The following is a 20,461-nucleotide window of genomic DNA, read 5'->3' as shown; positions in this document are numbered from 1 at the left end:
TCAGTTACAAAGGTGGCAGCTGAGATTCGATTATGCACAACAGTTCCAAGACAGATCAGGTTACACACTGGACAGGACATGGGAGTGACTTTGATTACATAGAAAAAAAAGAACAATTTTCATAGGTTATAGGAAGATGGGAATGGCAGTTTCAGTGACGGTACAGTCTCCTTGCTGTCTGTGATGCCATGGGGCTGGATCTGTTGCCGGATGCTTGACTGAGCTTGCAAACCAAATATAAACTCACTTCACCTATGGAAGGTTCTAGCCTTCACTGCTTCGGAAAAGCTAAGTAGAACACATTGCCATTCTTGGCAGTCTGTAGTTTTAATTCCTGAAGATGACAGAGTGCCAGCTGTTATAAGGTCAAGAATTATAGCTTAACTGGCATGATTTGAAAAGTAAGAGTATTCATCTTTCTAGGATCTTCGAGTAAGTTTCCATTATTACTACAGAGGTTTTATATCTTCATTTAGTAATTTGGCTCAGAAAGTTATTAAAATGTATTACAGTTTGATATGCATTCACAATATGTCTGTTAATTTGATTTTTCTTTTCAGGTTCGTGAGGAATACACTGATGTTGAAAGACATAATGCTCGTCATTTTGCGCAAACATTACAATCCCTGCTACCATCACTTTTGGCACTACGTAGCTCAATTGAAGTAGATGAAGCAATTCAGGATTTCTCTTCAAAATACTGCCAAGGTAAATATTGTTTGCATTTCCTTATAAATTAGTATTTCCTCTTGCCGCTCATGACAAAAATTTTGCCATTATGTGTGGTGGAAATGCCAGGTATCAGCCCTATCCAGTTTGAAACTTTATGGGTTTTCCACACAAAACACACATTTTATATTGGAAAAAGTGTTCATAACAATGGAATGAAAAACAGTCTTGTTAAATAGAAGTGATAGTAGAGGAAGTAATTACAACTGGTTTAGTAGACAGACCAGATACAGCTGCACCAACATGAGTGTTTTCCTACAGAGTTACAGGAGTATGCACTGAGGTGACGAAAATTACAGGATACCGCCTAATATTGTGTAGGACCTCATTTTGCCAAATGTAGCACAGCAGCTCGATGCGGCATGGATTCAAAAAGTCCTTGGAAGTCCCTACAGAAATATTGAGGCATGCTACCTCTACAGCTGTCCATAAATGTGAAAGTGGTGCTGCTGCAGGAGTTTGTGCAAGAACTGACCTCTCAGTTATGTCCCATAATGTTCAATGGGATTCATGTTGGGTGATCAGTGTGCCACATCATTTACTCAAATTGTCCAGAATGTTCTTCAAATCAATCATGAACAGTTGTGGCCTGGTGACATGACACCATTGTTTGGGTCTGTGAATAGCTGCAAATGGTCTCCACATAGCTGAACATAATCATTTCCAGGCAATGATTTCTGGGCAATGATTGGTTCAGTTGGACCAGAAGACCCAATCCATTCCATGTAAAACCAGCCCAAACCAATATGGAGCCACTGCCAGCATGCACAGTGCCTTGTAGACAACTTGGGTTCAAGACTTCATGGGGTGGGCATCACACTCATGCCCTACCCTCATCTCTTACCACCTGAAATGACTCTTATCTGACCAGTTCATGGTTTTCCAGTCATGTAGCATCCAACCAATATGGTCACGAGTCCAGAAGAGATGCTACAGATAATGTCAACGTGTTAGCAAAGGCACTCATGTCAGTCATCAGCTGCCATAACCCATTACTGCCAAATTTTGCCACACTGTTCTAATGGACACATTTATCATACATCCCACATTGATTTCTGTGGTTATTTCATGCAGTGTTGCTTGTCTCTTAGCACTGATAACTCTACGCAAACACTGCTGCCCTCAGTCGTTAAGAGAAGGCTATTGGCTACTGTGTTGTCGTGGTGAGAGTAATGTCTGAAATTTGGTATTCTCGGGACACTCTTGACACTGTGGATCTCAGAATAGCAAATTCCCTAATGATTTACAAAATGGAATGCCCCATGCGTCTAGCTCCAACTCCCACTCTACATTCAAAGTCTCTTAATTCCTGTTGTGCAGCCATAATCTTGTCAGAAACTGTTTCACATGTATCACTTGAGTACAGATGAGTGCTCTGCTAATGCACTGGCCTTTTATACCTCATGTACATTATACTACTGCCATCTGTGTATGTGCATGTTGCTATCCCATGACTTTTGTTATCTCAGTTATACAGGAGAAGGTTTTATTCTGAGTAAGAAAATAGTAGACAAATTTTGCTAACAGTGGTTTACCATATCCTTTGCAGCAAAAGTGATGTTACAAACAAATCAAATGGATGTCATTCCTCATAAATAATTCATTCAGTCACACACAGTGTTCCATAACTCTTTTATCTCAAAGTAATGTATTCAGAGGTGGGATGAGTCAAGTTACAGAGTAACAGCAGAAGCACCTACTGAAGTGTTCTTCCATAAAGCATACTGCCACAACTTATGCCAAGTGCTAGTCCACTCATATATTTTTACATGCATAAGGGGGGGGGGGGGGGTGAGGAGAGCAGCTACTTTGGAAAAAGTCACTGCCCTTCCTTTTGTTCAAATCAACTTCTACTTCATACTAGGCATTAACTCTAATTTGTTGATTTCAGATAACACTCTCAGCTGTCTATATTACTATGACGTTAAAACTGTTAATATGCACATAAGTTAACATTCAAAAGTCCATTTACAAGCTTGTATCACAAAATCCTCACAAACTTATGAAGTTGAATATTTTTTGAGATGTTTAAAAAATCAATAATAATAGATCATGTAACAATATTATGAAAAGTTCCTACTCACCATATAGCGAAGATGCTTAGTTGCAGATGGGCACAATATAGAAACTGTCACAAATATAGCTTTTGGCTAGTATGGCCTTCCTCAAAATTAGACGACAGACACACACATACACACGCACACAAATGCAACTCACACACACGACTGCAGTCTCCACTGCCGTTGGAGACTGCAATCATGTGTGTGTGAGTTGCATTTGTGTGAGTGTGTAGGTGTGTGTCTGTGGTCTAATTTTGATGAAGGCCTGGCTCAGCATCTCTGCTATATGGTGAGTAGCAACTTTCCTTTTCATAATATTGTTACATTCCATCCCAGAGTTTCCATTGTTTAATAGATCATTTAATGTGAACATAGTGATGAAATTAAAAAAAAAAAGTCTGCTTTGTAGAAATAATGGGATACATGCACTAATTGTATTCAGTAGTGAGAACCGAAGATAAATTGTAAATGTATTCTTCAAAACAAAGTTGGCAGAAAATGTACTATGAAAAAAATAAAGATGAAATTGGTATATGTCATCATCATCATCATCATCATCGTCATCATCATTACAGGTCTTTCAGTATCTTTTTCTCCATTGGGCTTGTAGTGCAGGATTTTCTGGGGAATTCTGTGACCTGGTATTCTCATGAGGTGTTGTCTTCAATCTTCACAGTATTTTTAAATTTTATCATTCATGTTGAAAATATTTAATTCTGTTTTAATATCTTCATTTCTAATTGTGCATCTTATTGTGCAGCCCTTTGTTTTACTTAAGAACGTCACCTCTGCTGTGTGTATTATTATAATTATTATTATTGTGCAGCCCTTTGTTTTACTTAAGAACATCACCTCTACTGTGTGTATTATTATCATTATTATTATTATTATTATTATTATTATTATTATTGTTACACACATTACAGACCATGCGAAACATTCATGACTACTTGTTCTTCTGTTCTTCCAGTACTCCTTCATTCGTTCACTAAAGGCTCTCTTCCTTTTTTCTGTCCACTTTGGCATTTGGGCTTTAGTTGCTGCTTTCTCTGACATCACTTCCGACTTGTACACCTTGTGTCTATAGATGCCTTTTCCATGATGTCCACTGAATCTACCTTGAGCTCTTTGTAGATCAATTTTGACTTGTCATCCAGGGTGTAGTGGTCTTGAGTCTCTGGGTGTACCTGAGGATTCTGTTGGTGAGTCTGGTCTGTGGGAGTCTGCTTATGTGTCCATAAAATTTTAGGTGCCTCTTTCTAATGTCTGCTGTGATATTGGAGAACTTCTATGTGGTGTCCCTGAAGTGAAGCCTATATCCATTGTCCATGAGTTTTGGCCCAATAATTTTCCTAATGATTTTTCTTTCCTGTGTTAGAATGTTCTCAAGGTCGGCTTTTGTGTATATCATCAGTGTCTCACTGGCGTATAGCAGTTTGGTGCAGGTGGACAGACATTTCTTGTTGTAAATACCCTATGTTTTGTATAAGGCTCTCTTCATTTTCTATAACCTAGTGTTCTGGGCAATTTTCTCCTTACCTGTTGATTCGAGCACTTCTTCTATGTACTTAAAGTGTGTGACCCTGTTGATCTTGCCATACTTTGTGTTCAAATTTGGAATGTTTAATTTCCTGCAGAAGAACTCAGTTTTCTGAAAGGAAATCTGTAGCCCTATTTTTTCTGCACACTCTTGGAGTACTTCTGTCTGTCTGATTGCTGTAGTTTCATTATCTGTGAGTAGTGCCAGTTGTCTGCGAAGGCTAGACAACCATCATCCAGCTTGTCCTTGCGTCATCCAAGTCGCACTGGCCTTGTATTTGCCTTGTATTTGCAGCTCTTTCTCCCATTCCTTGATGACCTTATCCAGCACTAGGTTGAAGAGGGGCAGTGAGAGTCCGTCACCTTTGCAAACGCCTGTCTTGATCTCAAAGGGTTTGGGGATTTCCCCCTTGAACTTCACCTTAGATGTCGTGTCTGTCAGTGTCTGATCAGTCGCAGTGTCTTTCCGTCCAAACCTTGTTCATGTACACTACTGGGCATTACAATTGCTACACCAAGAAGAAATGCAGATGATAAACAGGTATTCATTGGACAAATATATTATACTAGAACTGACATGTGATTACATTTTCACGCAATTTGGGTGCATAGATCCTGAGAAATCAGTACCCAGAACAACCGCCTGGACATTGAGTCAGAGCTTGGATGGCGTGTACAGGTACAGCTGCCCATGCAGCTTCAACACGATACCACAGTTCATCAAGAGTAGTGACTGGCGTATTGTGATGAGCCAGTTGCTCAGCCACCATTGACCAGATGTTTTCAATTGGTGAGAGATCTGGAGAATGTGCTGGCCAGGGCAGCAGTCGAACATTTTCTGGGCAGCAGTCGAACATTTTCTGTATCCAGAAAGGCCCATACAGGACCTGCAACATGCGGTCATGCATTATCCTGCTGAAATGTAGGGTTTCGCAGGGATCAAATGAAGGGTAGAGCCACGGGTCGTAACACATCTGAAATGTAACGTCCACTGTTCAAAGTTCCGTCAATGCAAACAAGAGGTGACCAAGACATGTAACCAATGGCACCCCATACCATCATTCTGGGTGATACTATGACGATGACGAATACACGCTTCCAATGTGCGTTCACCGTGATGTTGCCAAACACGGATACGACCATCATGATGCTGTAAACAGAACCTGGAGTCATCCGAAAAAATGACGTTTTGCCATTCGTGCTCCCAGGTTCGTCATTGAGTACACCGTTGCAGGCGCTCCTGTCTGTGATGCAGCGTCAAGGGTAACCGCAGCCATTGTCTCCAAGTTGATAGTCTATGCTGCTGTAAACGTCGTCGAACTGTTCGTGCAGATGGTTGTTGTCTTGCAGACGTCCTTTGACCCAGGGATCGAGACGTGGCTGCATGTTACAGCCATGCAGATAAGATGCCTGTCATCTCGAATGATAGTGATACGAGGCCGTTGGGATCCAGCACGGTGTTACATATTACCCTCCTGAACCCACCGATTCCATATTCTGCTAACAGTCATTGGATCTCGACCAATGTGAGCAGCAATGTCGCGATATGACAAAACACAATCGCGATAGGCTACAATCTGACCTTTATCAAAGTCAGAAACGTGACGGTATGCATTTCTCCTCCTTACACGAGGCATCACAACCACGTTTCACCAGGCATCGCCGGTCAACTGCTGTTTGTGTATGACAAATCGGTTGGAAACTTTCCTCATGTCAGCACGTTGTAGGTGTCGCCACCTGCGCCAACCCTGTGTGAATGCTCTGAAAAGGTAATCATTTGCATATCACAGCATCTTCTTCCTGTCGGTTAAATTTCGGATCTGTAGCACGTCATCTTCGTGTTGTAGCAATTTTAATGGCCAGTAGTGTATAACTGTCAGTTGATGGAGTCATGTGCCTTCTGGAAGTCACCGAAGGTGCATGTGACTGGACTGTTCCTGAGGGCTTTGATTTTCAGGGTAGTCTTCAGATTGAAGATTTGTTCTGCACAGGAATGACCAGGATGGAAGCCTTCCTGGTACTCGCCGATCTTATGTTCCAGTTGGTCCCGTGTTCTTTGGAGTAGGCATGCTGCGAGTACCTTGTATGTGACTTGTATTAGTGAGATGCCCCTGTAATTGTTCACCTCTGTGGGGTCACCCTCTTTGTGCAGAGGGTGGATCAGTGTGCATTTCCAGTCGTCTGGCTACTTTTCTGATGTCCATATGTCAGTGATGATCTGTGTGAGTTCTCTGAGTGAGTTTGGTCCAAGGTTTTTCAGTAGTTCGGTCACTATGCCATCTTCACCAGATGTCCTGTTGTTTTTGGGGCTGAGGATGTGTCTGTGGTCTTCCTCTTGTGTTGGAGGTAGTGAGTCTGTGTGTCTGTCTGTAAGTTCCTTGTCTGGGAATCTGTCTGTGGGTTCTGGGCAATTGAAAAGTTCTGAGAAGTACTTTGCCAGCACCTTACAGTTCTCCTTATCTGTCAGTGCCAGTTTTCTGTCACTATTTCTTAAAAAGAGGTTTGGTGGCGTGTATCCTCGGATGTGCCCTGCAAACATCCTGTAGAAGTCCCTTGCGTTGTAGTTGCAGAAGTTGTCCTCTATAGTGTCTAGCTGTTCTTTCAGGTATTTCCTCTTGGATTGTGTAAAAATTTTTACTGTTGTCTTTCACGTTTCATTGAACATCTGTAAATTTTCTGGGGACTTGGTACTATTGTGTTTCTGGTATGCCAAATTCCTGGTGACGGAGTGCATTCTCACAATCAGTGTCCCACCAGGGGTGCTTGGTATTCTTCTTCAGAGGAATGAGGGCTTGTGCTTTTTCTGTGATTTTGCCAGTCATTTGTATGTTCTTTTTCCCAAGCCTCTTTCACTCCAGAGTCAGCAATCTTTGTTGTGTCAAATTTCAGTAGGGGAGTTTCCTTACAGAAAATTCTCTTGGAGGTGAACTAGACTTTGATGAATGTTAGGTAATGGTCAGAACAATGTACCTGTATGTCATGGATCTCTTTCTGTACTGGGTACAAGACTGCCACATGGTCAGTTTGGAACTTGCGTAATTGCTGGACTGGTGAATGCCAGATTTTCTGTTTTCTGGGGTTCTGAGGGATGTCGACATGAGCTTGAGGTTGTGCTACTGGCAAAGTTCTTTGAGCCGTGTGCCATTTTTGTTAGTGAATTTATGTGCGGGATAATTTCCAACTGTTTTCCTGTGCATTTTTTCTCTGCCGATTGATATCACCCATAAGAAGTTTGATGTCATCCTTGGGGTCTTTGAATAATACTTTGTCAAGGGTTGACCAGAATTTATCTGCGGACTGTGGGTCTCTCTTGTTGCTCTGGTTAGTAGGGGCATGTACATTGATCAGTGTGTATTTTTTTGTTGACGCACTGAATGCACATGGTCATCAGTCGATTGTTTACTGGTGTGACTTCTCTGATGGATTTGAGTATCATATTATGAACCACAGAGGCCATCCCCAACAGTGGAGTGCCTTTGGCAACTTGCCTATTGGTTTTTTATTTAAAGATGTGGTACTTGCCGTTGTCTGTGGTGTCTTCGTCTGTGATACATGTGTCTTGCAGTGTGAGGATCAGTATCTTCTGCCTATGGAGTTCTGTCACTAGGTTGTGCAGCTTTCCAGGCTGTATGAGAGTGTCAATGCTGAAGGTGTCTTGTGTGGGAGTTTGCCAGAGAACTCCGACTTTGTCTGTGGTCGTGGAAGTTCGGGTCCCCCAGAATCCGAGTGCCTGGTTGCCGCCTGTCGACGGGTGGATTGGTTACCACCTGGAGTATTGCTGTTATTACTTACACGAGTCATGATTTCTTGTAAGCATTGGTGTCCATTGGCCACCCACTGGGTTTGTTAGACTCAGGGATTGTCAGTTCCTGAAGCATATATTGCAGCCGCATTCACTGAGTGAATAGACGCTGGCCAGTCACCGGTGGCTACCACTGCAGACGCAACTTCGATTTGGTATACCTGGATTTGATATACTTTGATTTAATATACTCCATTAGTCCCGAGTACTGGGCTACCTGTTCCGCCACGTTATGCTAATTTGAAGTCCATCTTCTCCACCGTAGACGTCATTGAGGTCTTCACTGTAACCTTGGCAAGGGGCCCTATAACAGGTTACTACCATCCGGAACCAGATGGACCCTGGTTTTTTTAGTGTTGTTGATAATCCTCCCACTCCTCCTTCCTCATCACTTGCGATATGCGGCCCTGGGCTTGCAACAGGCAATGGCGGAGTTTGTGTAACATTATTATTATTAAATTTATTAATTAATTATTTATTTTTAACTCAACATTCACTTCCATAGGATAACTCAGGAATCACCATCACCTTTTAAAATTTTGTGATGGTGTCTTTATGAACTAAATGGATTGATGTTCTACTAATGATACCACATACAGATTGCAGTTTGTGTATATTATTGTCAATATTAGAGTCAGAATCAAAACACACAGAATAGCCTAAATAAGAGATTTGAGAAATTTGTTCTAAAACTGAATTATGCAAAACAATTTTTGAACTGAGTGGATGTTTTCCTCAGAATATGATTATTTTCATTTTATTACTAAAAATTTTAAGTTGTGCTTATTGACTATTTCCTTCAGCTGATATTCAGATCATTGGAGGTCATCATAATTCTTTTGAATAATAACAACATCATCTGCAACAGAAGCACATTCAGGTATTCCTCATTCTTTATCTGAATTTCTTTGTTTACTTTACATTTCCATTTATGAAGAATGTAGTCAATGTAAATATTAAAAAGGACAAGTGATATTTCACACCCTAGTCTCACATCCTGGTTAGCAAATTACGTCTACTAATTTTTTACTACCTCTATTGTGTGATAAGAGTATTCATATTCAGACATATCTTCCATTCGCTATCACACTGTTGAAAGCCTTTTGAAGATTGATAAAGGCCATATGGGATTCTATATTAAATTCTTTGTGCTTTCCTATAATGTTTTTAAATATAAACACATTGTCTGTGCATGAATGACTTGATATAAATCTATTTGTTCTTCAGAAATAGCAGCTTTATGTGATTTTTGATTATTATAGTTTGTAGGGAGTTTTCAGAAGACTGATGTCACAAAAGTTTTTACCATCATATGTCACAAAAGTTTTTACCATCATTGATTTTCCCTTTCATAAAAAGAAAGGGAAATCCTACTGTATACCAAGAGTCTATGATCTTTCAGTTCCTCCAGCATTCATTTATTAAGTGTAAAAATCGTTTATCTAGTAATAACCCTCCGCTTTTAATTAGTTCCGCACTTACTGCATCTATTCTGGTAGCATTCCTGTTCTTCATGCCTGTCAAAGCCTCTTGTAGCGCCTCCATAGTAACTGGATCTACAATTGCATTCTGCATAGTTTCTCCTGTGTCATCTTCGGCCCTGTGGGCTGGGATATAGCCATTTTTCATTAGGTGTAATCTTCAGTGAGGTAGTGTCTTTTTCTTCCTTTTGTTCAGAGCTTTCATGACTTTGTATCCACAATACTGTCTACTGTGTATGTCATATTCTAAGGTGCTTATAAACAAGTCCCACCACTCATTGTGTGCTTTGTACACTTTTTTGCTCAGCAGGGTTCCTTTTTACTGTGTATGTTTCCCAATTCTCTGATGTTTTTACCTGTAGTAACGTCAAATAAGCTAGTTGTTTTTCTTTAATGGCTTCTCTAATTTTTTTGTTCCCAGTAATATGTATTAGTAATTTTAAAATTATTAAAGGAATCAAATTGGTGTAGCTCATGCCCATTATTATTAAGAGCCTTTTCTCTAAATAATCCTACTATTCCTGGTACAGTTAAGTTTCCAGCTATTCTTGCATTAAAATCACCAGCGATGACAACATGGTCTGTCTTGTTAGTTTTGTTCACTTTTTTCTGAAGGTTGTCATAAAAAATATCAGTATCGTCCTACCTTGCCTCCTCTGGGCCATAAATACTTATGATGTTAGATGATTTTTGAAATCTGACTGTCATTATTCTTTCATTAATGAAGCTGCATTCATGAATTTTTCTTCTCTATTTATCATTTACTAAAACTGCTACTCCACCACTAGCTTTTTTTCTTTGTGAAGCACAACTGGAAGGTACCCAGTAGTCTGTCAAATCTTTTGTTCCTTTTAGCATTATCTTAGTTTCTGTTATTATCGCAATTTCTGTGTTCCTCTCTTTGGATTCCTGATCTAACTTGCTCTCTTTATTGGTCAAGCCTTGGATATTTCGCATTGCCAAAGACATAGAATCTGTAACCCCAAATTGTTTGTGCTTCAAGATTCTCTAATTGTCACTAGTTAATCCAGTTCTGTGTCTGAGGTTGTGTGTGATTTTGTGAGTAATTTTACAATCCCTTGGCTGCATTAAGAGTGCTGCATAGGTTACGCCACATGATGGGGCTGCCACCTCTAGGTGTCATGATTTGACTGGTTTTCTGTTGAGGTTGTCTCCCTTAGGGAAGCTGTGTGACTCTAAAACTCTTCCTGCCCTGTGTTGTGGGACGCATTTTGTCTGGTTCCTCATTTGAGGCCACTTCGGTTTGGGTGACACTGCCACTAGCTACGCTACTGCCGGCACAGCTCTCAACTTCATCAGAACATGCAAACCTTCCCGCCCTTCACTGAAGGTGCCTTCAATAGGTGGTGTCTCCTAGGAGGCTTTTATGTGTTATCAAACACTATCTTAACAAATAATAAATTATGGTTTGGAGTACACCAGTGCTAAACAAAGTCCACCACAGTGACCACAGTTTAGTAAGGCATAAATTAACTAAACACCAAGAAAAAGAGATACACAAGCATCCAGTCACTGAATCAGAGATTTTTATATAAACAAACAAAAGTATCAAATAACTGAACACGCCAGTTCAAGGTTCAAGAGATGTAAGAAAGAGTATCCTTAAAACGGAAAATAGGATGTGAGTTTATTACATTCATTCTTTTGGAAACCAATAAATATAGCACAGTTATTAGGAAAAATATGATCAGAATTTCACCAGAATCATGTTGACCAAAGGAGAGGAGAAGAAATATGTATTACTAAAGGGCTAAACTGATTCGTGGTTCATGATGCACTGTCCCATTCAAAGTTTGTGTATCTAACAGCCTCCAATGGCAACAAAAATTTTATTTCCAATGTTTTGTATAGTTACGGACTGAATTTAAAATGCTATTGAAATGTACTCATTAAGAGGTATAATCTTATGTTAAATGTTTGACACACTAAAACAACCATTACAGTTAGGGCCTGTTTATCTCTCTTGTGGCAGTGTAGTTCATCATGTGCAAATACTCACACTATATTCATCCAGTATTTGAGAATGACAGCACTTAATGACTTGCAACAAACTTTGCGCATAATTTCAAACCGCTCTGAAACTTTTTATCGCACACACCCCACAAAATGGTGAAATGAAAAGTTATCGCTAACTACACAACAGGTATATTTCTTGATCTAACTAAAGCGTTTGATACAGTAGACCACAACATATTGTTACATAAGTTAGATGAACTGGGAATAAGGGGACTTGTGAAAAAGTGGTTCCAGTCATATCTAAAAAATAGACGACAGATAACTGAAATCTCACATATTTCAAGTTGCTCAAACTATATTGTAAAGTATACTTCAGACCCAAATTATGTAAATATAGGTGTCCCACAGGGTAGTGTCCTTGGCCCAATATTATTCCTCATTTATATAAATGACTTCCCACAGAGCATCAAGCATGGACAAGCAATATTGTTTGCAGATGACTCAAATGTTCTAATCAGTGACAAATCACCAGATGCACTGAAAGAAAAAGCCGAACAAACACTAAACAGTGTATGTGAGTGGGTATCCAATAATAAATTAACACTAAATTAAAAAAAAAAACAAATGCTGTTAACTTCTGTGTCTGCAAAAAACCACACTATAACAACTTTAAGTGAAACGGTGAAACTATAGAATGTGTAGGCTACACAAAATTTCTTGGTATGCATGTTGACAGTCAGTTAAAGTGGGAAGAACATATTAAAATGCTTAGTAACAGAACTGCTACAGCATGCTATGCTCTTAGAATTCTGACTGCAGTGTGTGATACTACATGTGTCAGATCTGTATATTTTTCTTACATCTACTCTGTTATTACCTGTGGAATAATATTTTGGGGAGTCAACAGTAAAAATAATCAAATAGTTTTCAAATTACAGAAAAGAGCAATTCGTATAATAACCAAGAGTGGCAGTAGGGCTCACTGCCTTGAACATTTCCAAAAGCTGGAAATCCTAACTGTACCCTGTGAATACATTTTTCAAAGTATTATGTATGGAAAAAAAATATTGACTGCTATGTTAAAAATTCTTTAGTACACAGCTATGAAACTAGAAACCAATACAATCTGCATCTAGAGAGGAAAAATAAAGTTAAAACTCAGCAGAGCTTGTTGTACAATGCCGTTAAATTATATAATAAATTACCCAAAATATAAAAGATATTGACACAATTGGACAGTTCAAAACAAAACAAAAAAAAATTTATTAAATAAAAGTTATTACACAGTAACGGACTATCTGAATTAAAAAATGTAGTGTAATTAAAGTAGCCTGCTTTGTAATACGTGAGGAAATAATTATAATATGAAATCCAGAATTGTACAGTACTATAAGACAATTACACAAGGATATAAAACTAATGTAATATACTTTAAAAAGGTGTGTAAATATTAATTTTATGTATATAAATTGTAGGTATATTGTATTGTATATGATTTTGCTGACGAAGTCCACACAATGTAAATTGTTACATGTATTAATAAAGAAATCAATCAATCAATACATTTTCACTGTTCGTGCAGTAAAACTGTTGCATCAGGCATTACATTTTAATATATTACTTCTTTACTACTAACTCTATTTGCAACACATTTTGCAGACAATATCAACATATACCAGTGAATGTACTTGTAAAATATATCATTGTATGATACAGATTTCAGGGGATATTATGTCGTAAGCATTGAGATGTATGAGAAACTAGCTGTTGCTTAAAATGGAGTGCAAATTACCCAGACTCTGCTCATCCAGTGTTTGATAATGAGAGCATTTAGTGACTTCCAACAGACTTTAAACATAATTTCAAACCTTTTTTAAACTTTTTTTGCTTACATGTTTAACGTCAAATATTTGACACAGTATCTCATTCGTAAACTAATTGGAAGTTTGAAGATGTTTGAACATGAGAGTTTGATTCTTTAAAGAATTGGGGGTTTGCAGGATTAATCTAAATGACAATATAAGTTATACAGAATTAACTGAACTAAATAAAACTAATCAGAAACACTTATGAGAAAATGGTAGAAAGTACAAACAGATCTTAAGAACTACAATTAGTGGTAGACAGAAGTAGAAAAGAAGTAAAATCGGCACGTATATCAGCTAGGCAACATTTCACACTATTCAAGATGTGGATTGACGCTATTAAGAGTGACTGTAGGATCATACTAGAAGTGAGCAAAAATTCCATTAAAATTTCGTGCAATGTACCTAATGAAACAGAAAGCCAGATACTATGTTGTGAATATGTTTATATGTTTGTGAGATATTGTCAGAAGAATCTGATGTTCTGGCCTGTCACTGAGGAAACCCATTTAATCTGTTTGTTGCTGGAACTGCCACTCTTAAAACACCCACACATACAAGCATGCACAAGCGTGTGGGCTTGCTCTCGCACATATTTGCGTGACCCACCCACCCACACACGCGCACACAGACGCGAACACACACACACACACACACACACACACACACACACACACACACACACACAAAGAAGATAACAAGTAGAAACAATTTTAGTTTTGCATTTGAAGTAAATTTTATTATTGATTTAATTCTTCACATCCTTATTACTCACTTCTCTGAAACATACTTTTTCCCCTCAGTGATGAGTTACCCCAGATTATGATGCATAAGTTGTTACTGAATGACAATTTGATTAGCAAATAAATTTTTTGGCATTCTAGTCTTCAAAATGTGATACTATGCATAAACCAAAAACTGCAGAGCTAAGATTTTTAAGTAGTTCAGTTACATTTGACTACCAGTGCAGGTGCTTTTCAAGATAAACTGTTAAATCTTTCATTGTCACTCTTAAGATGTGGTTGATGCACGCAGTAGTAAAGATGAATTCCAAGTTGAACTTAAGAGCACTTTATTCACATCATAAGTTCACAATAAATTTGATGTCAAATAAAAACTGAAAGAACATTCATGACCATTTGAAAGTAACAGAAATGAAGTTCACTTTCTTCGTACCAATTCCGAAAGAAGTTGTTTCCTGAGTGGCTGTAAGAGTGGCATCTAAGAGGGCTGCATGGTGTGGTTTACTGTGAAGTAATGTGTAGATGGTACAGTATAGAATGGGACGTCCAGGCTACTCTCAGCAGTTCTGATTGATGAGCTAGCAGATGTAGCCAGCTACCGGCCCGGAATGCTGCCACAGGAGGCTATTCTTTGCCTTAAATATCCAGCAGGAAAAAGTCTGAAACCACGTGATGTTCAGACGGTATTTGTTCCCTTCATAGCAGTGCCTCTGGTTTCTTGATGCATGCACTTCTCAGATGCATGGTTGGTGCACCCTTGTGGTACCTGTAACAAGTGGAGTGTCAAAAGATTGTTTGTATACAGTATTGTGTCCACAATATGCGATGGATGCCCTTGTGGTATTTGTAAATCGTCTCTGGAGGAGAGGTACCTGCAAGCCAAGGGTAAGCAACCCACAGGGCGTAGGCGTTGTGCTGGAAGTGCAATGTGTTTGGTCTATGGCCAGTATACAACACCCCTCCCCCCTCGAAAAGTTGCTGAAGCCAACTTGCTTTGGAGCTTCCCTCGGGTGACATTAGAGGTCCAAAAGAATGAGGGGTCCAGAGTGACTGCAGCCCAGTCCAATGGACTCAGGGGCCACATGGTCTGATGCGGATGTTGCCCAGGTTTTAGCTGATCCGGGCCAAGCTGCAGAGAGAAAGTGCAGGAGAATTAGTGGTAGCATAGAAAGCAGCCTGTTGTGTGCCACCCAGTGGCCCTCAGAGGCAGGCCCGGTGAAGCAGTACATCATTATTTAATGACCCTAGGAGCTGCAGTGTATGGACTTCAACCTCGTCATCATATGTCCAGGCAACCTCCAGAGAAGGGCTGACGATGGCTGCAGTTGACCTTATGTGAGCTGTGAAGATGCTGGAGGCACTGGCAGGGCTAAGCAAAGCAGTGCCGATAGGGTGGAAGTGCTAACGATAGGCGCGAAGTCAGAAGGCACTGACAAACTGTGAATGGCTGTCACTATCTAGGAGAACATAGGGGAGGAGTGGCACAGAAGCATGAAAGGGGGCATAAGGAGTGCATGAATGTAGGATGGAGCTTGGAGAGCAGAGATATGCCACAGAAAGGAAGAGAAAGGGAATGGGCACAGGAGCACGGAAAAAATCTATACCACAGAGAAGGATGTGTGTTACACAGAAGCAGAGGTGTGTGGTGCTGTGCTGTCCTTGAGGGAAAGAGGTCTACCATGGGTGCATCAGCTGGAAGTGGTGGTGCATATTGGCAGGCAGAGCTGAGCTTGACCTTGGGATACAGCTTTTGGTTCTGCTGTAATAGAGCTGGGGAATGACACTGAGACTGCAGCCTGTCAGCATTGGGCAAGGCTGGGAAATGGCAGTGGCTAGGTGGCAATTGAGTTGTGATGATGTGTGCAGAGAGCCGCCTTCAGCGTCATGGACTTAAGTCTCCAAGTGGTGCGCTACCCTTGCTTTGGCTGCATCCTTTGTTGAAGGTGCAAGAGGAGGGGAGCAGTGTTGAGCTCACATCCAGAGTACAGTGAGTTGGTGGCATGTGTATTGGGTGCAGTGAGAATGTAGGGGCCTCGGAGGAGCTGGAAAATGTGTCATGCGCTTTGCCACCCTCATAAGAAAGGCCACCACGGCTGCATCTCTGTGGTGAAGGTGTGAAATTGCAGGGTAGTGTGGGTTGTGGCAGGACAACAATGGCTGATGGCCCATGAGTTGCAGTGTGTGGACTTGAACCCGATCATCATATGTAATTGTGATACCAACTTCTGGATAAGGTCTGATCATGGCTGCAGTATGCAGAGTAGCATCTGGAATGGCTGGAGGTGGGCAGCGGATGGGCCGTAAATGAGATGAGTAGATGGTGTAAGAGCCAATGGAGGCACTGGAGCCAAATGAGGTACTGCTGCTAAGTCTGATACTGGAGCAGCCCTGACACTTGGCAAAGTGACACCAACTACCTGTGATAAACTGTCCTCTTGACTTCGTTTAACAAGAGATAGTTACATCAGTGATGAACTGTCCCACATGATATTGATTCACCACCAGCAGTGACCTCCAGAAACCCTTAGGGTATACCAAACAAACACTTGGCATTTAAGTCCATGCAGTCGACAAAAATGCAAAAAATGTAAACACAGGTTGAAGTTATCACTCACATGAAGTATTCAACCTGTGCAGTAAAACAGTGTCTCCTGGCATGTGACAAGAGAATAGTAAAAAGCACATTCTTACCATCTGTTAGACCTTTTGTTGCCACTGTTAAGACTTGTTGTGGGTGATGCACGCTTTAGTAAAGATGATTTCCAGATTGAACTTAAGAACATTTTATTCACGGCACAAGTTCACAATAAAGTTAAGTACAATGACTGAAAGATCGTTCATGATCACTTGAAAGTAACAGGAACAAAATTCATTGGTAAGAATGAGATTTTCACTCTGCAGCGTAGTGTGCGCTTACATGAAACAGATTAAAACTGTGTGCCAGATCGAGACTCGAACTCAAGACCCTTGCCTTTCACGGGTAAGTGCTCTACCATCTGAGCTACCCAAGCACAACTCACACCCTGTCCTCACAGCTTTACTTCTGCCAGTACCTCGTCTCCTACCTTCCAAACTTTACAGAAGCTCTCCTGCGAACCTTGCAGAACTAGTACTTCTGAAAGAAAGGATATTGTGGAGACATGGCTTAGCCACAGCCTAGGGGATGTATCCAGAATGAGATTTTTGCTCTGCAGTGGAGTGTGTGCTGATATGAAACTTCCTGGGAGATTAAAACTGTGTGCCAGACCGAGACTCTTCTATAAAGTTTGGAAGGTAGGAGACGAGGTACTGACAGAAGTAAAGCTGTGAGGACGTGGCATGAGTCATGCTTGGGTAGCTCAGATGGTAGAGCACTTGTCCGCGAAAGGCAAAGGTCCCAAATTCGAGTCTCGGTCCGGCACACAGTTTTAATCTCCCAGAAAGTTTCAAAATTCATTGGTGTCATACCAATTCCAAGGGAAGCCACATCCTGATTGGTAGTAAGAGCAGTATTCAGGAGGGCTGTGTGGCGTGGCATACTGTGAAGCAATGCAGAGATGGTGCACTGTAGAACAAAGGGTCCATGCTGGCTTGGCAAGTTCTGATTGGTGAGCTGTGAGGTGTATCCAGCTTCTGGCCCAGGACTGAGTGAACAGTTGAATATTGCTGCTGGAGGCTGTGCTTTCCCTTAAGTATCAAGCAGGCAGAAGTACTTCTGCCTCCAACCATGTGATGTGCAGACAGTACTCCTTCCTTCCACAACAGTGCAACCAGTTTCCTGATATGTGTGCTGCTTGGAAGTATGGGGCTGGTGCTCTTTGGTGATGCCTGTAGCAAGTGGAGTATCAACAGATTGTTCGTATAAAGAATCGTGTCCACAATACACGATGCCCTTGTGGTGTTTGTCAATAGTATGTGGAGGTGAGACACCTGTGGGCTGAGGGCTAGCAATCTGCAGGGTGAAGATGCTGTGCTAGAAGCACAACAGCATCGATCTATGGTCAATATACAACATAAATACCCAAGTATTTAGATTATTCAGTTTCATGTATTGATTTATCCTCGTGCATTATTTTTCATAGCGAGGTCAAGCTTTGAAAGCACTGAATTATGTGTACTGTGTTTTATCTAAAATCAGTAACAGTCCATTTTCAGAGAATCTGTTGAAGTTTCTCCATTGTCAATAAAGAGAACTATTTCTGCTTCTTGAATAGATCTGTATTACTAAATGGCTAACCTGAGGTGTGGTTCTACTCGTAGGTTACCCGTCTACATATTCCAGGGGCAGCAAAAATTTGGTTTCCAGTATTTCATAAAGTTATTATGTGAATTTAAGAATTTTAAATGTTGCCATTAGCTACCCATTAAGGAATATAATATTATGTTACAGGTTTAATACAATAAGGCAAGTGCAGGGTGAGTGAGCTTTATCTGATGGTTTTGGAATTTGTAATACACAATGACATTTCAAGATGTAGCAACTTCTTTTATTTCAGAAGCTACTCAGTGAATAACAGTTACCATCTTATATGTTAATTTTGACAAAATTAATCATTTGTGAAACGTAATGTCCTGTAAGTGATGGCCCTCTTTTTTCTTTTTTAGCATATTCATCAACCCTCTGTGTGAAGTTTGTATTATTCTGGTCAACATGTTATGGGCTGTAGCATGGATCTCTTGCTCTGCTCAGTACTATTCTATTATTGAAGCACAATATGTGGCTTATTGATGTACACTTTGTTCTTGAGAAAACACCATGAAGCAGCCACACGGACTACGATTAGGACAGCCAGACAGTCAGGCAGCATCTCCTCTGTTGGATATCACTTTCCCCTGAAACAACTTCCTTTCTTTGACCAAACACACATTTTAACGGTGAGCTGTTGCAGCACCTTGCGAAAACCAAACATTTTGATGATTTTGTGCTACAGCTACGAAGTTCCGAAATGAGAAATTCATGCACCATTGTAAAATAATGCTCAGAGTTCATGGTGAAAGCTCCCCTATTTTCTTCAAAGAAATAAAGCCGTATGACAAATGCAATGGACACAGTTGTTTGGGCAGTAATAATAACAGTTTTGTTTATTAACACATTTAGAAAAAAATGAGTGTCATCTGAAATCCTTGGGTCTTCCTCCAACGCCTCTCTCAATACTTCAGCAAAATGTCTCCTCCTCACAAAATCTTGAGGCTTCAACTTTTGAACAATTGCAGTTTTGTAGGAATGAGAGTTTAGAATGGGTAAAATATGTCGGATGTATGAACCTGATAATCCAGTAGACTGAGTATGTCGTCTCGCAGATTGGCTGGGACTCTGTTGAATTACATGATGCGCAACCTCAATGTGTTCAGGTGACATGGCCATCTTCTCATTGCCTCTTGTGCATCCCCCTCCCCTCCTTCCACCCCTCCACAATGCAGAACCAGTCTCACAGAATTTCTTAACCCACAGCAAAATGGTACTGCGGGTAGGAATTGCACTGTTATGTGTGGCATTGAATTGTTGCTGGAACTTCCTCTAAGTGCTGGTAACAGATTCTGCATTTTTAAAGGATGTCTCTGTGACGAGCACACATTGTTGGTGGTTCACCTCTCCATTGTAACTAAACTGCTGCTGTAGAGGAAAACTGAGACCAAGCATGACCCTCCACTAAAATAACTCAATCGCTACTACTAGAGTCAAAAATAACAGGCAACACTGACTCATCCGGTATTACAGTTAGAAACTGTATGTATGCCTTTAACTCTTGGCATTTAAATGACATTGCTGGCATTTAAATGACATTGTGTATATTCTCCAGTATTTGAATGTTAGAGCACTTCACGATTTTCAGCAAACTTTATACATAATTTCAAAACTTTAGCAGATTGTTTCTTGCTGACATGCTGCACAGAATGATGAAAGGGAAACTGTTTATTGCTTCTTAGACTTTGGTATTCAGGTAGTAAGACAGTGGCGTCAGATGTGACATTTAAATTTATTACTTCTTTACTACTAACTCTGTTCATAACACTTTTGCAGAAAGTATCCACATGTAACACTGAATGTACCTGCAAGTTAGAACACTTTATGACACATAGTTCAGGAGACGTGGCAACATGAATAGTGAGATGCATGAAAAACTAGTTTTTTCTTAAAATGGAGTGCAATTTACCCAGACTCTGCTTACACAGTGTCTGATAATGAGAGTGTATAGCAACTTCCAACAAACTTTAAACATAATTTCAAATCTTTTTTTAAACATTTTCTCACTTGCATGCTTGTTGTTGTTGTCTTCAGTCCAGA

General features: G+C 40.2%; 1 protein-coding gene across 1 annotated transcript in view; it reads left to right on the top strand.

Moving 5' to 3' along the window:
* LOC126162838 (brefeldin A-inhibited guanine nucleotide-exchange protein 3) overlaps positions 1 to 20,461 on the top strand; it is a 294,784-nt gene that overhangs the window by 150,228 nt on the left and 124,095 nt on the right. Inside the window, exon 12 of the mRNA XM_049919600.1 lies at positions 561 to 708. Coding sequence (XP_049775557.1) covers positions 561 to 708 — 148 coding nt within the window. The remainder of the gene's footprint in view (positions 1 to 560; positions 709 to 20,461) is intronic.

Source organism: Schistocerca cancellata, chromosome 2, assembly GCF_023864275.1.
Source record: "Schistocerca cancellata isolate TAMUIC-IGC-003103 chromosome 2, iqSchCanc2.1, whole genome shotgun sequence".
NCBI classification, from domain to species: Eukaryota; Metazoa; Arthropoda; class Insecta; order Orthoptera; family Acrididae; genus Schistocerca; species Schistocerca cancellata.
Note: the sequence above shows the minus strand (reverse complement) of the source record. Positions and strands in the feature narration are given on the sequence as shown.